The 14,470-nt window shown below is 39.7% G+C and overlaps 1 protein-coding gene across 2 annotated transcripts in view; it reads right to left on the reverse strand.

Annotated features, from left to right (window-relative positions):
* The window catches only part of jmjd1cb (jumonji domain containing 1Cb), a 107,750-nt gene that overhangs the window by 31,805 nt on the left and 61,475 nt on the right, over nt 1-14,470 (reverse strand). The window contains exons 1-2 of one of the 2 annotated variants that reach the window (XM_024298131.2): nt 11,110-11,339; nt 5,047-5,160 (exon numbers count right to left, since the gene is read on the reverse strand). Coding sequence is in view for 1 of the 2 variants with exons in the window: in XM_024298130.2 (XP_024153898.1) it covers nt 5,047-5,160 (114 nt within the window). In the remaining variant the exon portion in view is untranslated. Of the gene's footprint in view, nt 1-5,046; nt 5,161-11,109; nt 11,340-14,470 lie in introns of those variants that run through there. The other variant, XM_024298130.2, reaches the window with a different exon arrangement.

Consider the following 14,470-nt stretch of genomic DNA (forward strand, 5'->3'; position numbering starts at 1 on the left):
AAACTATAATTACATCAAATTAGTGAGAAAAAAAATCCTTCCTCTGCTTAGGAGGAAGAGAAGCAGCATCTGACACATTTAGATGTGATGTGATAGCATGGTAAAAGTGTGCTCAGTTTGAGTGGATTTTAGTCAAAAGAAAAAAAACACAAAATCTTAAATCAAAATGTGTCAAAGCAAACATCTCAACAACCCATAAATAAAGCTCAGAACAATGAACACAAGAATCTTACTAATAAATTCTGGAGCCCTAAAGTTCCACAAATGCATCCCTTACTAAGAACAGAGTCTTGCTAACATGTCTAACCTGTGAAGGTTCCCCGAGTCACACCAAGAGTCTGAGCTGGACCACTGCTGCTTCAAACTGCTGCATGGATTCATAGGTCTGTTGTTTGTAAAGTAAAGTCAGTGCAGAGCCTTGTGTCATCCTCTCTGTTTGTTTTTGTCTGATAAAGCTCCGTCTCCAGTGGAGTCTCCCACTGAGAATGCATGTTCAAACCGTATCTGTGGGGAAAGAGCTGCATGAATCATGCAGACTGTTCAGGAAAACCTCTGTGATCCTCAACCCTCTGGCTTTCTCAGTACCTGTGAACTTTGGCCAGCAGTGGTCACGTGGAACACAGAGCTTTGTTCAGCACATTTCTTTAAGTTGGAAACAGCAAACCAAGAACTTGAAACTCATTCAAGCAGAACCCAATAAAAGCAGGTTTGTTCCTGAACTATGAATGAAAATGCTGGTTCCATTGTGTCTTCAGGTCTGTGGAACATTTGTGACGGCTGACAGGACAGAGAGGAAACCGAGCGCTGGAGAGCGTGCACGAACGTCTGCACAGAATCTGAGCATGAGTCATCAGAGGACATGGCAGCGACTCCACAAAGCCCGAAACAAAGAGAAACAGCAGCTCCGTCGCCTCTCTCTCCCTCTTGCTGCGTTTGGACTTGTCCAAAGCACAAATGGATGGGCGAGGGTGTGAGCGCACAACACAGTCATCCCATCTGGCTGACACAGAGAGGAACACAATGTTCCAGACGGAGAAATACAACTAGAGTCCTGCACACACACACCAAGTCTCAGAGACACAGCAACATCAGAAACCATGCTCCCTCTCTGCCTGCTTCCACCTCTTTTCCTCTGTTATAGAAACAAATCCAGACTAATGTGAGCAGTGAAAGGCTGTGAAGGTGATTTCCTGCACCGCTACATCAACTCTTACAAGCTGACTTACAAACGACAATATTTCAGGAGAAAGGAAGTTGTTACTATGAAATCACAGGAAAGGCAAAGCCTGGATCCATTTTTGCATATATGCCAACAAAGTCTTACAATTAATGAATTGTTGCCGTCATTTATGCATAGTAGCAGCATTTGTTTCGTCTATCGTTATCCCTGGTTTCAGTGAAAATGAAAAAATGAATCATTTTCATGCAGCCCTCGCCTGTAAGTTTCACTATAACGACTGTTTTTACTTGAACACAACACACTGCTGCTGATCAGCTGAGTGACAGCAGCCATGACAGACACCCGTTCACACAACAGCAGCTCTCCCTCTTACCTACGACAGGATTCTGTTTAATGCTCAGTCTAGGATTAGTGTAATGACCATTGACTGTACATAAGAACTGGACTGAGTGGCTCCTCCCCGTCGCATTCCAAACAGGAAGTACCTGCTGGCTCCAAGAAGCCAAAATCCCATAGATTTCTATAGAGAAATAAACAGCTATTACTCAGTCATTCTATTGGACAGAATAACCATTCTTGATAATCCTCATTGTATTTCACAGTATGTTTTCTGTAATTCAACTTATTAAAGTCATAAACTGACCAATCAGATGCCTCAATAGAAGCATCATGTTGAATGTTTGAAGTGTTTGTTTGACAGATTCTCCCAAGCCTGCTTTCAGGTGGTAGGGGCATGACCTTTCAACAAGCTTACTGCTGATTGGTGAGAGTGGTTGCCATAGAAACAATGGCTGAAACCAATTTGGACCAATGAATGGCTGGTTACTGACAATTTCTGACTCCAACATGGCAGCTTCTGTGACTGTATTGTGAAGAAATGGCGATGTCAGCAGTTTTCTCTAAGTGACGTCACACTCACTCAGTCCAGTTCTAAAATACAGTCAATGGTAACCACATACAAAGCCATCAGGTACAAACATTTTATAAATGTTGTCCTCTTTTTGCATATTCCGAAGAACTCATCCCATTAGAGAAGTTTGATTTGTGAACTGTTAGAGGGGAGTTGCATTAGAACCTCCTCATGAAGGAGCTATTGGAAGCACCACGATCAAAGCTTAGTTCTACAAGAACTACAAATGTTAAGAACATTAAGTAGTTAAGCAGATGTTTAGAGCTTCTGTCTTAAAAGCTAGAGCAAATGTGACAGAATGAAAAGAAAGATGACAGATTATTAACCAGGGTTACGAGGAACTGAGTTTTATCACAACACTATCAAACCACTTCCTGGCTGAACATGAAGCAATAGGAAGTGCAACTTAACTGACCTCATCTCCCTGGAGATGTATCTGATGCCCTCATGACATTGAGCAAAGTACAGGAGAAGTTACTCCTAAGAAGATGCAGGATGGGGAAGTTGAGTTTGGTTAAAGCTAAAAGCCTGAGCTGACGACAACAAATGTGAAGAGGAACCAATTATCTTGGTTCCCGTCAGAAAAAAAATTGTTTCTGGATCTGCTACCTTTGGATTGAGGCACTTTGTTTTAAAGTGGCCAGAATCAACTTTACGCTGGACGCCACAGACGACACGCACAATTGACCTGCCCTTCAGAGAAGACATGACCACAGATGTCATGACAGGCTCGTCAGACTTTCCTGCACTGTGAGAGTTCAGAGTTTCTAAAGGCATTTTCATGAGTCAGTACAGCGCTGAGCCAGTGGAGGAACAACTGTTCTCTGGCCTGACATCTGTCTTACAGCTGTGAGAAGTTTGCCCATGTAGAATGTAGAACGGTGTTTAAACTCAATTACAGCACAATGCTGATGCACAACAATGCATTTTCTACCATTCTTTTTGATAATATTTACATAAACTTTCACATTTTATTAGCATTTCACACTATAAACAACACAGACGTACAACAAAAGCTACTGATTAAAATGAACAAAAAATACTAAAACATGCCAGAGAACATCCCCTCCATCTGGAACACTGATCATCACCAACACTGAATGCAAGTCCAGCGTGAAATGTGCCTTTGTTCAAGCAGGAGCAAAGACGTGTAGAGCAGCAACCACACACCAATGCCAAACATGCGAGTGTGTCAAACCCTGTAGATTGTTTCATGCTGACGTCAGCAGCAGAAGTAGCAGTCCCATGCACACGTAAGGACATAAGGGAGCCTGCAGCTTCACTGATCTAGAAGTTCACACCAAATCTCTGAGAACTCTGTCGAACTGAAAAAGCACCAACACCTTGTGTGGAAGAATGCTCTCCACTGATGAAGCTAATTCCTAACAAAGTATTGTTAAAGAACTCATCTGATGTCAGACAAAAAACTCAATTTCATTTAGAACAGACCATCAAACGTACCTTCAGGAGGTAAAATGTAGAATGTGTTTAAAGAAGATTAAATTAATGGTTCAAAGGGGTGTGTGTGTGTGTGTGTGGGGGGGGGGGGGTGTTAATCACTGCCAGACTATTGACCTGGTTTAATTTTCATTGACAAATTCATATTTAGTTCCATTTCCAATTGAGCTAAATAAATTATTCATTAAAGTTTTTGCTAAAAGCAAATCTGTTCGATTACAACTTTAGTCATGTACAAGAGAATCAAAGAAAGACAATCTGGAATTTTAACATTCATTTCTTACTAAATAAAAAACTAAAAGAAAAGCAGCTGATGATTATTTTATTTTTCAAAAAGAGTACTTTTGCTCACATCAAAGGTGGTGCAGCATGCACCGTCACTGCTGCTCACCATTAGATGACTGACACTGTAGTGCATCCATTCATTTACTAATAAAACCCTCAGAGGAAAAAAATACTGTTAGAAATCTACAGAAGTGTCTTCAGATTTCTGTGGGAGGGGCTGAGTTACAGGCTGCAACCTCAGCTAATGGTTAACAAGTATTAGGCCTGATTCTCACCAGACACGGAAACGCTGTGAACGGAGGCCGCTTCCACTCGGCGCCCCGTTAACCTATGGTGTAGTTCATACTAGACGTGAAGTGCGGCGGTCCTCTGGGACAGGCTCTCGCCGCGGTTCTGAGCGATCGTTTTCCCGCCATGCAACAATCATTTCAGCGTCTGCTCTATTTTTTGTATGCACCGCGAGCGATCCGCATCAATCCTGGCAGGAAGTTACGCCAAAACACACCAGAAAATCCGGTCAATTTTCAAAATATAATCAATTTTGCACAATAAACAGACAGTAGAGATGAAAACAAACACACAAACCAACAGACACTGAGACTCACATACACATAGCAGGGGGTATGTGGTTTTGGGTGTCAGAGCAAAAAGAAAAGCTCTAAATAACCACAGCTGAGCAGAAGTGCCTGTCGACCGTCGCAGAAAAAAACGTGTCTGATGTCAAGAGGAGGTTAAGCGGATACCACGGGCACTCTGCCCGCACACCGCTTCACAGCGCTTCCGCGTACGGTGTGAACAGGCGTTAGTGACAGGTGCTTAGCAAGCCAGTATCAGAAGTTTTTCAACTTTCACTTTTTCTGTTAGCTTACAAACCGACCCCAACCCCCCATCAGAGAAGAAAACAGTTAGGTGGCCCTCACAAGAAAAAGTTTGGGGTCCTCTGCCTTAGAATATTACGTGGGAGGATTTTGGCCAGTTTCTAAGACTCTCGGGCTCTGTCATTCACCAGGACGGCAACCATCTGCCCTGACTGGTAATGTTGGTAAACACATCTGGTAACTTTTGTGTTTGTAACTTTGTGTCAAACCCCCAATCACACACTATGTCAAATTCTGCCTTTGACATCATTACAATGATCCTCAGAGTCCAAATCTGCCTGATTGATTACTTGGCTTGAGTGTTTCTGTGAGGGGGGTGTGCAGGAGCTCCTTACCTGGTATGGTTGGCAGGCTGAATGCTCTGACAGGAAGTCCAGTCTTCGATCCAACAAGAATTCCACCGCCGTTACTGACGACAGCAAGTTCTTCCCCACCACCGGCTTAAACGCCTGCAAACAAACCAAACAATATGGCCGCCAGTTAGAATGTATCTATTTACACAAGAATTACAGCACAAACACAATATCAGCTTTGGAGTAAGAGCTTCACTTTTCACAAACAACACCACAAACTAATTCCATCCAATGGCTGGTGCTGATAACAAACCACATGTCCAAAAAATAAAGACAATAATTCAAAGAAAGAGCAGAAATAAAGGAGAGGAGAAAAAAATGAAAGCGCTAACCAAAGGATTACAGGAAGGAAAGGCAGCAGTGGAGCCATGATGAATCGAGGAGAGCAGGAATGGAGGAAAAAAGGGAGGAGGATACAGAGGAAGAGCTTCAGAGCTCTGGAGCCATGAATAAATTAATGAGTAGGAGAAGTCTGACAGTTCAAACGCAGAAAACTCTGCTTTGATGTTCCCTTTTGCCACTTGGGCAAACAGCCTGTGTGAGTGTGTGTCAGCCTGACGCCTGAGCTCAACTGCTGCTGCACCAACAGAGGAACGGAGGCTGCAGCTGCACACTCCTTCATTTTACTCGTCGCACAAAACACTCATTTGACTATTTCCACATAATTCACCAGCTCCTTATGTCTTCCCTACATTACCATTATTTAAAACCCCAGTTTCTTCCAATGGAAACTGAAAAATAACCCAATTAGCAAACAAACTCTGTAGGGTCCATGTAAGAGGTGTGGGTTTCAACACGGATCTGCAGTCTAAAGTTCATATAAACTATATTCTGATGAATTAAGCTTGTATTAAATATATTTACTTCATAAATAATGAGGTCTCATTCTACATTTGATGGCAGAATCGTAGTGAGCAGCAGTGGGCTGGCAAAATACCAAAGAACACCAAAGAAAAGCATTTGGTAACTAAAACCAACACAACCGTGATATGTAGAGTTAACAGTTGTGAAGAGGCATTTGTTATGATCTATAGCAGCAGATTCTAGAAAAAAAAAGTTTTTTGTGCCCTCCACGAATGTGAAGCTTTATAATGAAGTCAAGATTATGAACATGATCACGAACAATGCTGGTGTTTTGGTTTTTTTCTATGATATCTTGAATGGGGACACAGAGGAAAGAGGATAACATCCAGATGTTACAGCAACCATCTAATCAATGCCTTTATGAAGACGTACACATCCTTCCACAAGACAGCACTAATCCACACATTTCATCCATTACTAAAGTATGATGAAGAGTCCAACCCAAAATTCAAGGAAGAAAAACAGAATTGGGGAAACTCCCGAAACTCTGGCCCATGCATGTTTCCAGATGTGCATGTACTTAAGAAAAAAACGGGGGGGGGGTAGGTTTCCTTAAACTAAGCTGATACTTTCTAGAATTTTTTTCTCACACTTTAACATTTGATAGGAGCGTAAAAGTTTTAAAAATCCGGCTTAGAATCATTATTAAATATTAACTGTATGGTTTTTTGGGCTAACTGATATTTTTTTCATAAATGGGACACCATGAAAAAGTCAACCAGTACTTGTCTGTCATCCATGACATTTCTTAGATGTGCTAGTTTTGCAAAAGGTGCAAAAATCACTGCAAATCAAAGAAATCTGCTAGGCATTGCATAAATAAAAAAAGCATCACACCAGGATGGTGAGCTGCAGACACAGCCGCGCTCGGGAACCATTTGGTGGTATAACTCCCCAGTCCAACCCCTTCATGCTGAGTGTTAAGCAGGGAGGCACTGGGTCCCATTTTTAGAGTCTTTGGCATGACTCGGCCTGGATTTGAACTCACGACCTTCCAGTCTCGGGCTGGACACTGAGCTGGTCCAAACAGAACCGAACTGGCAGCTTTTTACAACACAGCTGATAGCAGGCCTCAGTCATCAAGCTGAACTGAAGCGGTGAGACTTACTAGTATTTTAATTTAAAAGTGGAGGACTATCATATTTATTACATTTGTTAGTGGTATTACATTTTTTATTGTCTTAATTAATTAGTACCTCAAATCCAGAAGTGAAGGTAAGTTCAGAGATGATTCAACCGTCAACAGTTTGTGTTGTAAAGAACATGAAGTATCTGAACCCTTAGCTCTACAGCACATGTGTCAAAATCAAGCTCGGCCCTCCAGGTCATTTTACTTTATTGTTATTAATGACCCGATGTTATCTTGAGCTCATTTCTAACTTTTAGAATTTTAACAAAATATATTTTTATGGAGAGTAAAATATTGAAAGTTATTTAAGGTTTAAGTTGATTTATTCTGGAATAATATTCCTGAATTTTTATTATTCAGAATTATGTCAAGAAGTTACATGTTTAAAGTTTTAAAAATTGTCATTCTGTTAGCTTTTTGGACTATTTTGGCATTTACTGAGATTTTTTGGGCTATTTTGGAGTTCAGCTAATATTTCAGCTACATACTAGCTGTTTTGGCTAACCAAGTTTTTTTTTTTAACGTTTTTTTTAGACTAATTTGGCATTTAGCTAATATTTTAGCTGGCTATCAGCTTCAGAGTTTTCAGCTATCTATTTCAGCATCTTCAGCGACCAAATTCAGCTTACAGCATTCACACTAGCATCATCACAGGTAATGCTATATATCTAGTTCATAATTATGTTAACGAGGTTACGCTTTAAAGTTTTAAAAATGTAGTTTTATTGTTTTCAATAAATGTTTATTCTGTTCGGCACACGACCTAAGGTGTGTTTTGGATTTTGGCCCCCGGTGTGATTGAGTTTGACACTCCTGATCTAAAGTGGCCTATAGCTAATCAGACCTTAAAGTCTAGAAACATTTTTCCAGACAGTTCTACTGAACAAAAGCTGAAGATGCAGCAGAAAGAGATCCATGTTTGAAACCTCAAAGCATCCTGGAGTGTGACTCCTGCAACAGAATGAATATGGCAGAGGCACAAGCTGAAGGCAAAACACAGATGCCCCTCAAACAGGCAGAAGTAAACAATACGTTATTACATTTAGACCAATTACAATTAGCATCACCATCCTAATGAGGAGAAAGACCTGCAGCCAGCGGTTCAGTATCCGGCCATGGAGAAGACGATGATGATAAAGAACCATTCATGCATTCATGCTTCAAGACCTTTTTCTGCATTTAGTCTAAAGATTAGTAGCAAAAACATAAAGCAGGGTATAGCAGCCATAATCCTTAAAACGCATCCAAACACTTCTTCAGCTCACCAAGCTCCTTTAGTTTAGTTATCAGCAAAGTCACCAAGATGAAAGCAGAGATTTAAACTGGCATTAAATTCTTCACATTTCCTCTGGATGCAGTTTCTTACTACATATGTAGAACTCTCCATCAGACACAGCATCAGTGTGACATGCTTTAGCCAATTCTAAAAACAAACGAACCAACAGTGAACCAAACAAAACCATCACACTTTAGCAACTGTAAAATATAGGAAACAATAGCTTTACTGTGACCGTTATGTTAGCCCATGACTATGACATGGTCTCCAGTAGTTTATAACGCACAGCGTCTGACGGTAAATATCACTTTTCTGATCATCCTGGCTCTAGATTCACAGATGCAGTCCAAACTCGTGTGCCAGTTAACCAAAGGCCAGTCACCTGACACCATCCAGACTGAGAATCCACATATTCAGCACTGAGTGCTGTCCTTTTAAAGAAGAAAGTAATCAGAAGGAAGAGACCAGTTCCAGGGTTTAATCCTCAGACGGGAATCTTCAAGAAAAGGAAATTGTGTTCCACTAAATGAACAGATTCTTAGTCTGGATAGATATGGGGTAAGACCTTCAAACTTAATATTACTTGTCATTATTAAAAGAGAATAAAAGTAAGCTCGGCTTTCTTTTAGCCCTGTAGCATAGCTGAGCAGGAGTCACATTTCCATGAAACCCAGAGTAAAACCTGCAGAGGCTGGCTTGCAGGGGGTATCTCGAGCATGGTTCACTGGACTCTGGCGCAGTACGGCACTGATGGGCTTGGTAACCCTTGTGCTATCTTATGGGGTCCAGGTGACCCAAGCCTTACACTGATGTGTTATTCCTCCCACGAAAAATGTGGATGAAGGAGGACAGGATTACATGCCTGCCATGGACACCAGTGAAAACAAAAATCATCGATTTAAAAAAAAAAAAAAAAAACAGTGTGTTTTGGATTGTGGTCCCTTGTGTGATTGAGTTAACACTCGTGCTTTAAATCATCACTTCTCAACCAGAAGTGATGATTGGCTTCTCCCAAACTGTTGCAAATTAACTGTGACCACCCCATTAACAATATTATATCTAAACAGTCAACTTGTTTCTGTAAAATTACAGCGCTCAGAGCTGTATTTCAACCATGAACTGGAATGATTCATTTACCAATGACTGATGCATTGTGGGGACAGAGAGAGATTCTAGATCGTCTAAATCACAAAGTTCTCACCAAAAGCAGACAAGAATAAAACGACCAACAGGATCACAGGAGGAGGACATTAAAGGAAACACACGTTTCCAAAAGGTGTCTCTAAAGAATAGAGAACTCCTCATTCTCAGCTTTTCTTCCAGCTGCATTATTGTGTGTATATAAATATATAAATATAGTAATGGTCAAAAACAGCGTGTCAGACGGTAAAAGACATGATCTGGCTTACACGTGTAGAGTGGCAACATGTCAACAAAAGAATAAAATCCACAGAGACGAACGCAACCTTCGATTGTCCAAAGAAAGCTGTTGAATCACAGTCATGCTAACAAGAATAACAAAAGATTCCTTAATAATCTAGTTATAAAACATTAACAAGAAGTATTGTGTTTATAAGACTTCATATGACATGTATAATGTATGGATTAGCATTTGTGAATGTCTTACTAATGTCTATAAGTGTTTGTAAGACATCTACATACACTAATGTCTATATCAGCAAACAGAAGTTCATGTTAAACTTTCTAGATAATGTTGAATGTGGTCTGTTTGAAAGAGCATCAGTCATAAAGTCAATAAGACTGGATTTTTTTTAGATAAAAACAGAAAAATTAGACATTAGGAATTACCAATCCCTAAATATTCAAAGGGTTTTAGGCTTTAAGTCTATTAAAAAAATGTGTTTTAACGTTTATGTCAGGAAAAAAAATTCATATAAAGGTCAAGTGTTTTTATATTACATGTCAGAAGTGGCAAATATTTATAGGGAAAAGTTATGTGTAGAGACATTACAGACGAGCACAAATAGTTTATAGATGGATGAGACGTTTGATTTTTCTGATAAAAATTCAATTATTGAGTGGAAAACTAATATTTTGGATTTCCAAATTAAGTGAAACAAAAAGGGAACGGTAACAGGAAATTTCCTTTGATTTTTTTCATTTCTTTAGTAGTGAGCAACTACAAAAATAGATGGCATACATGTTATACATAGCTCTTGTAGACAGTGGTTATGCAATGAGAATGATTTATAATTCAAAAGTATCAAAAGCTGAATGAGGTTGAGGTTTCTTACAGTTTTAGGAGTATTTTTATAAATATTTGCAAAACCATTTCTCAAAGAAAATACTTTTATGTAGAGGAATTTGTATTTTGTATCTAGGTGGTGTAATCACTGAAGTTAAGCTAATGTAACGGTTGAGGTACCTTGTAGGATTACACCATGTTCTAGATGAAAAACAGCAGACAGTTGCTGCAGCGGGTAATTATGCACATTGGAAAAATTTGCTATGCAAATAAATACCGGAAAATCAAAAAACTACTGCAGCCAGGAGCATGCTAAAGAGAGAAGAAACTGTGCTACAAGAGAAACACACAGGCTGTTAAACCATCAAAAGTGTGGTTCCTGTGTCACTATAATGCGACTGCTTGTAGTAGGTGGGTGTTGTACAGGAACAGAAGCTGCATTCAGCATTTAACCCTGAAGATCACAATGAGCATTTGCACTTGGTTTCATCCATCCGCTCAGAGTTCAGCTACTACTGATGGTTAAGAAGATCTAAAGAGAAGACAGGAGACAGAAAGTAGAGACATTACCTTCCCCTCCGAATCCAAGTATCATCAGGCAGCCGCTCTGTACAAACACCAGGCAGAGAACGGTCTGAACCAGCCAAAGCAGGAGGACAAAATATGATCCACTCGGAGAAAAACTAAATCTCTCTTTCCCGTTTGATGAGAGACGACAGATGGTGAAGAGCAAGAGAGAAAGCAGCTCACGAGCTACAAAGCCGACATTTTAACTGCCGCCGACGCGAGGAAGGGGAAAAAAGGGAAAGACCGAGAGGAAGAGAGGGAGGGAGGGAGGCGGTGTTAACAGACACTCACTTCCTCTCAGTCTGACGCTGGCTTCTCTTTCACTTTCTGTCCTGCCTCTCCATTCTGTCAACTTCTCTCGTCATCACACCTGCCTTTCCTGTCTGCTCAATTTGGATTTGTTTACAGTACAACCCCCCCCCCCCACACACACACACACACACCAACGTTTGACTCTAAATTAAGAACTAGTCAATTTCCTTCATAAAAAAACTAAATAACAGTGCGATTGTGTTTCACTGAGCAAGACCAGGCTAAAGCTGCTCTACTACAATGTTTCTATGACACCATAAAACACCATCACTCAGGCATAAACTCTGAAAGGGTCAAAAACAGGAGTGTCAAACTCAATCACTCAAGAGGTCAAAATCCACAACACACCTTAGGTCGTGGGTCAAACAAACATTTATTAAACACTTTAAAACTAAATAATTAAAGCTAACTTATTAACATAATCATGAACTAGATATATATCATTACCTGTGATAACGCTAGTGTGAATGCTGTAAGCTGAATTTCGTCACTGAAGATGCTGAAATTGATAGTTGAAAACACTGATGATGATGTTCAGCTAAAATATTAGCTAAATGCCAAATTAGCCTAAAAAAAACCTAGGTTAGCCAAAACAGCTAGCATGTTGCTGAAAAAAATAACTAAACTTCAAAATAGACTAAATAGCTGAAAAAACGCCTAAATTAGCAAAAACAGCTAGCATGTAACTATCAGTCTAAATCTAAAACAGCCCAAAAAACTTAAAAAAAAAACCTGGGTTAGCCAAAACAGCTAGCATGTTGCTGAAAAAATAACTAAACTTCAAAAAAGACTAAAAAATCTTAGTAAATCCAAAAATAGCGGAAAAGGCTAGCAGAAAGAACATTTTTTTAAAACTTTAAAACCATAACTTAACATAAATATGATTAATAAAAAGGCAGGAATATTATTCCAGAATAAATTAACTTAAACCTTAAATAACTTTCAATATTTTACTCTACATAAAATATATTTTGTCAAAATTATCCAAGTTAGAAATGAGCCCAAGATAACATCGGGTCATTAATAACAAATGATCGGGAGGGCCGGATAGAATAGCCGGATCCGGCCCCCGGGCCTTTACTTTGACACTTGTGGTCTAAATGTATTTATTACAGTTACTGAGACATAAATGTCTCATCTTTAGAACATTTTTGGACATGATATCTATTCCAGAGTCTTTGCTCTCTTCAAACAGAAACAACCATAAAAAGAGCATTCACACCACTACAAAAGCAGGTCATTATCTTTGGAGTTCAGTAGGTCATAATTAAGAAGTTCAAAACATCGTGATTATGTTATCGTCCACTCAACATGACCTAGAAGAGCAGAGGTGAGAGCGCTGGATGAGTGGTAGCATGCAGCTCTGCAGCTGTTTCATAACAGTTAGAAAATCTAAGCAGAGAAAACAGTTCCGTCCTAAGTGTACTTAGACTTTTTTGTATTAATTATTGGGACATATCTGTTTAAGAAAGAGGGAAAAGTTTTCACCAGATACTCTTCACTATCTAAGTTCAATGCGGTTGATAAGAAAACTGTGATAACCCAGAATTCTAGCAGCATTCAGACATGAATCTTGGAGACATGAGAAGAGTTGCATCTAATTTGTGTGTAAATGTGGTTCTGTGTGTGTGTGTATCAGGCGACTGGAGCGTACTTTTTACAGATTTGTATGTGTAGTTAGTTTCAAGCTGGTGTAATTTTAAGTTGTGCATGTGTAAAGAGTAAGTAGGGGTGTGCTAAAATATCAATATTGTGATGTATCAGGACATTTAGTCCTGTTTTATCCCTGTTTTTCCTCCATCATTTGTTTCTTTGGAAAATCTGGGTGCACTAACTGTTGAACTGCACTTGGGAGTAAATAGAGATGAGCATTTGCATGCATCTGCTTGTGTGGTTTGCTCCTCTTTCTCTGCCTTCCTCTGATCCCAGTGAACATGAGTGTGTTTGCTCAGAGGAGAAGGAGAAAGACAGAAGTAGAGCCTCAACAATGAGATATAAACTTAATGTTAAAGATCCAAAAAAGGAAATATAAAATGTCACAAGTAACTGTGGTTCAAAAGATCAATATAGGTAAAGTGTCCACAGTTAAAGGATAGGAGCTGATAACTACAAAGAACCCAACAAATGAACATTTGTGAGAGTTTTCTTTCTTCGTGCATGTTTTCAAACTGACCATGTAATCAAAACTATAAAAGAACAAACACTGTTTGTATTGAGCATTAATTCCCGTGGATCCTGCTGGTATTAAAGGATGTACTGTTCTTTTCCTGTCCACATTGATCTGCATGGTGGCTGTAGGTTGAGTGCATACTCTGCATAGATGCTGTGCTGTGTGGAAGCCAGGCCTGAGCTGCTGAAGATACTGTGGCTCTAGACTATAATTATACACACACACAATCCACAGGAGGCAGATTAGACTAGCCCAGTTCCATCTGCACAGGAGAACAGACGGGGGCACTGACAGCAGTGTGTGGGGGGGAGTAGTATTTTTATTGACCCATTTTATATGAAAACTGCATCTGACTTGCTTCAGGCTACCAATCTCACAACTAAGCTGAGGCAGTGTAAATCTACAGCACAGATAAAGTATCAGAGGCTGAGTGAAGGAGGGGGGGAGGATGAAAATAAATAGAGGCACAATTAATTTATTATTGATTGAGTTAATGACTTAGGATAAACGAACAAAACATATGATTTTCTGATGAAAATCCTCTTTTTTGAGTTTAACATGTCTGTGTGGCATTTTTCTTCTGAAAGAGAACAAATGTAATAAGGAATCATTTTGTTTTTTAATTTCCGAGTATTTTTGAATTCCTGTCAATCAAAGTGTCTTGGACAGACTCTGTTTGAATGAATGATCTTCTTTCCATCAACAGCTCTGCTGCACATGCACTAAACCCTCATCTGTTCCTAGTGTCTAGTTCAGGTTCTGGAGAAGAGAAGATGGTATCTTCACATTGACTATATGCAGTAGTGGTGAAGATTTACACTAGTGAGACACAGGGCTATCATAATCAGACAGGGGGATCAGGGGCGGAGCTCCAAAAGCCAC

The sequence above is a fragment of the Oryzias melastigma genome, linkage group LG19 (genome assembly GCF_002922805.2).
Source record: "Oryzias melastigma strain HK-1 linkage group LG19, ASM292280v2, whole genome shotgun sequence".
In the NCBI taxonomy this organism is placed as follows: Eukaryota; Metazoa; Chordata; class Actinopteri; order Beloniformes; family Adrianichthyidae; genus Oryzias; species Oryzias melastigma.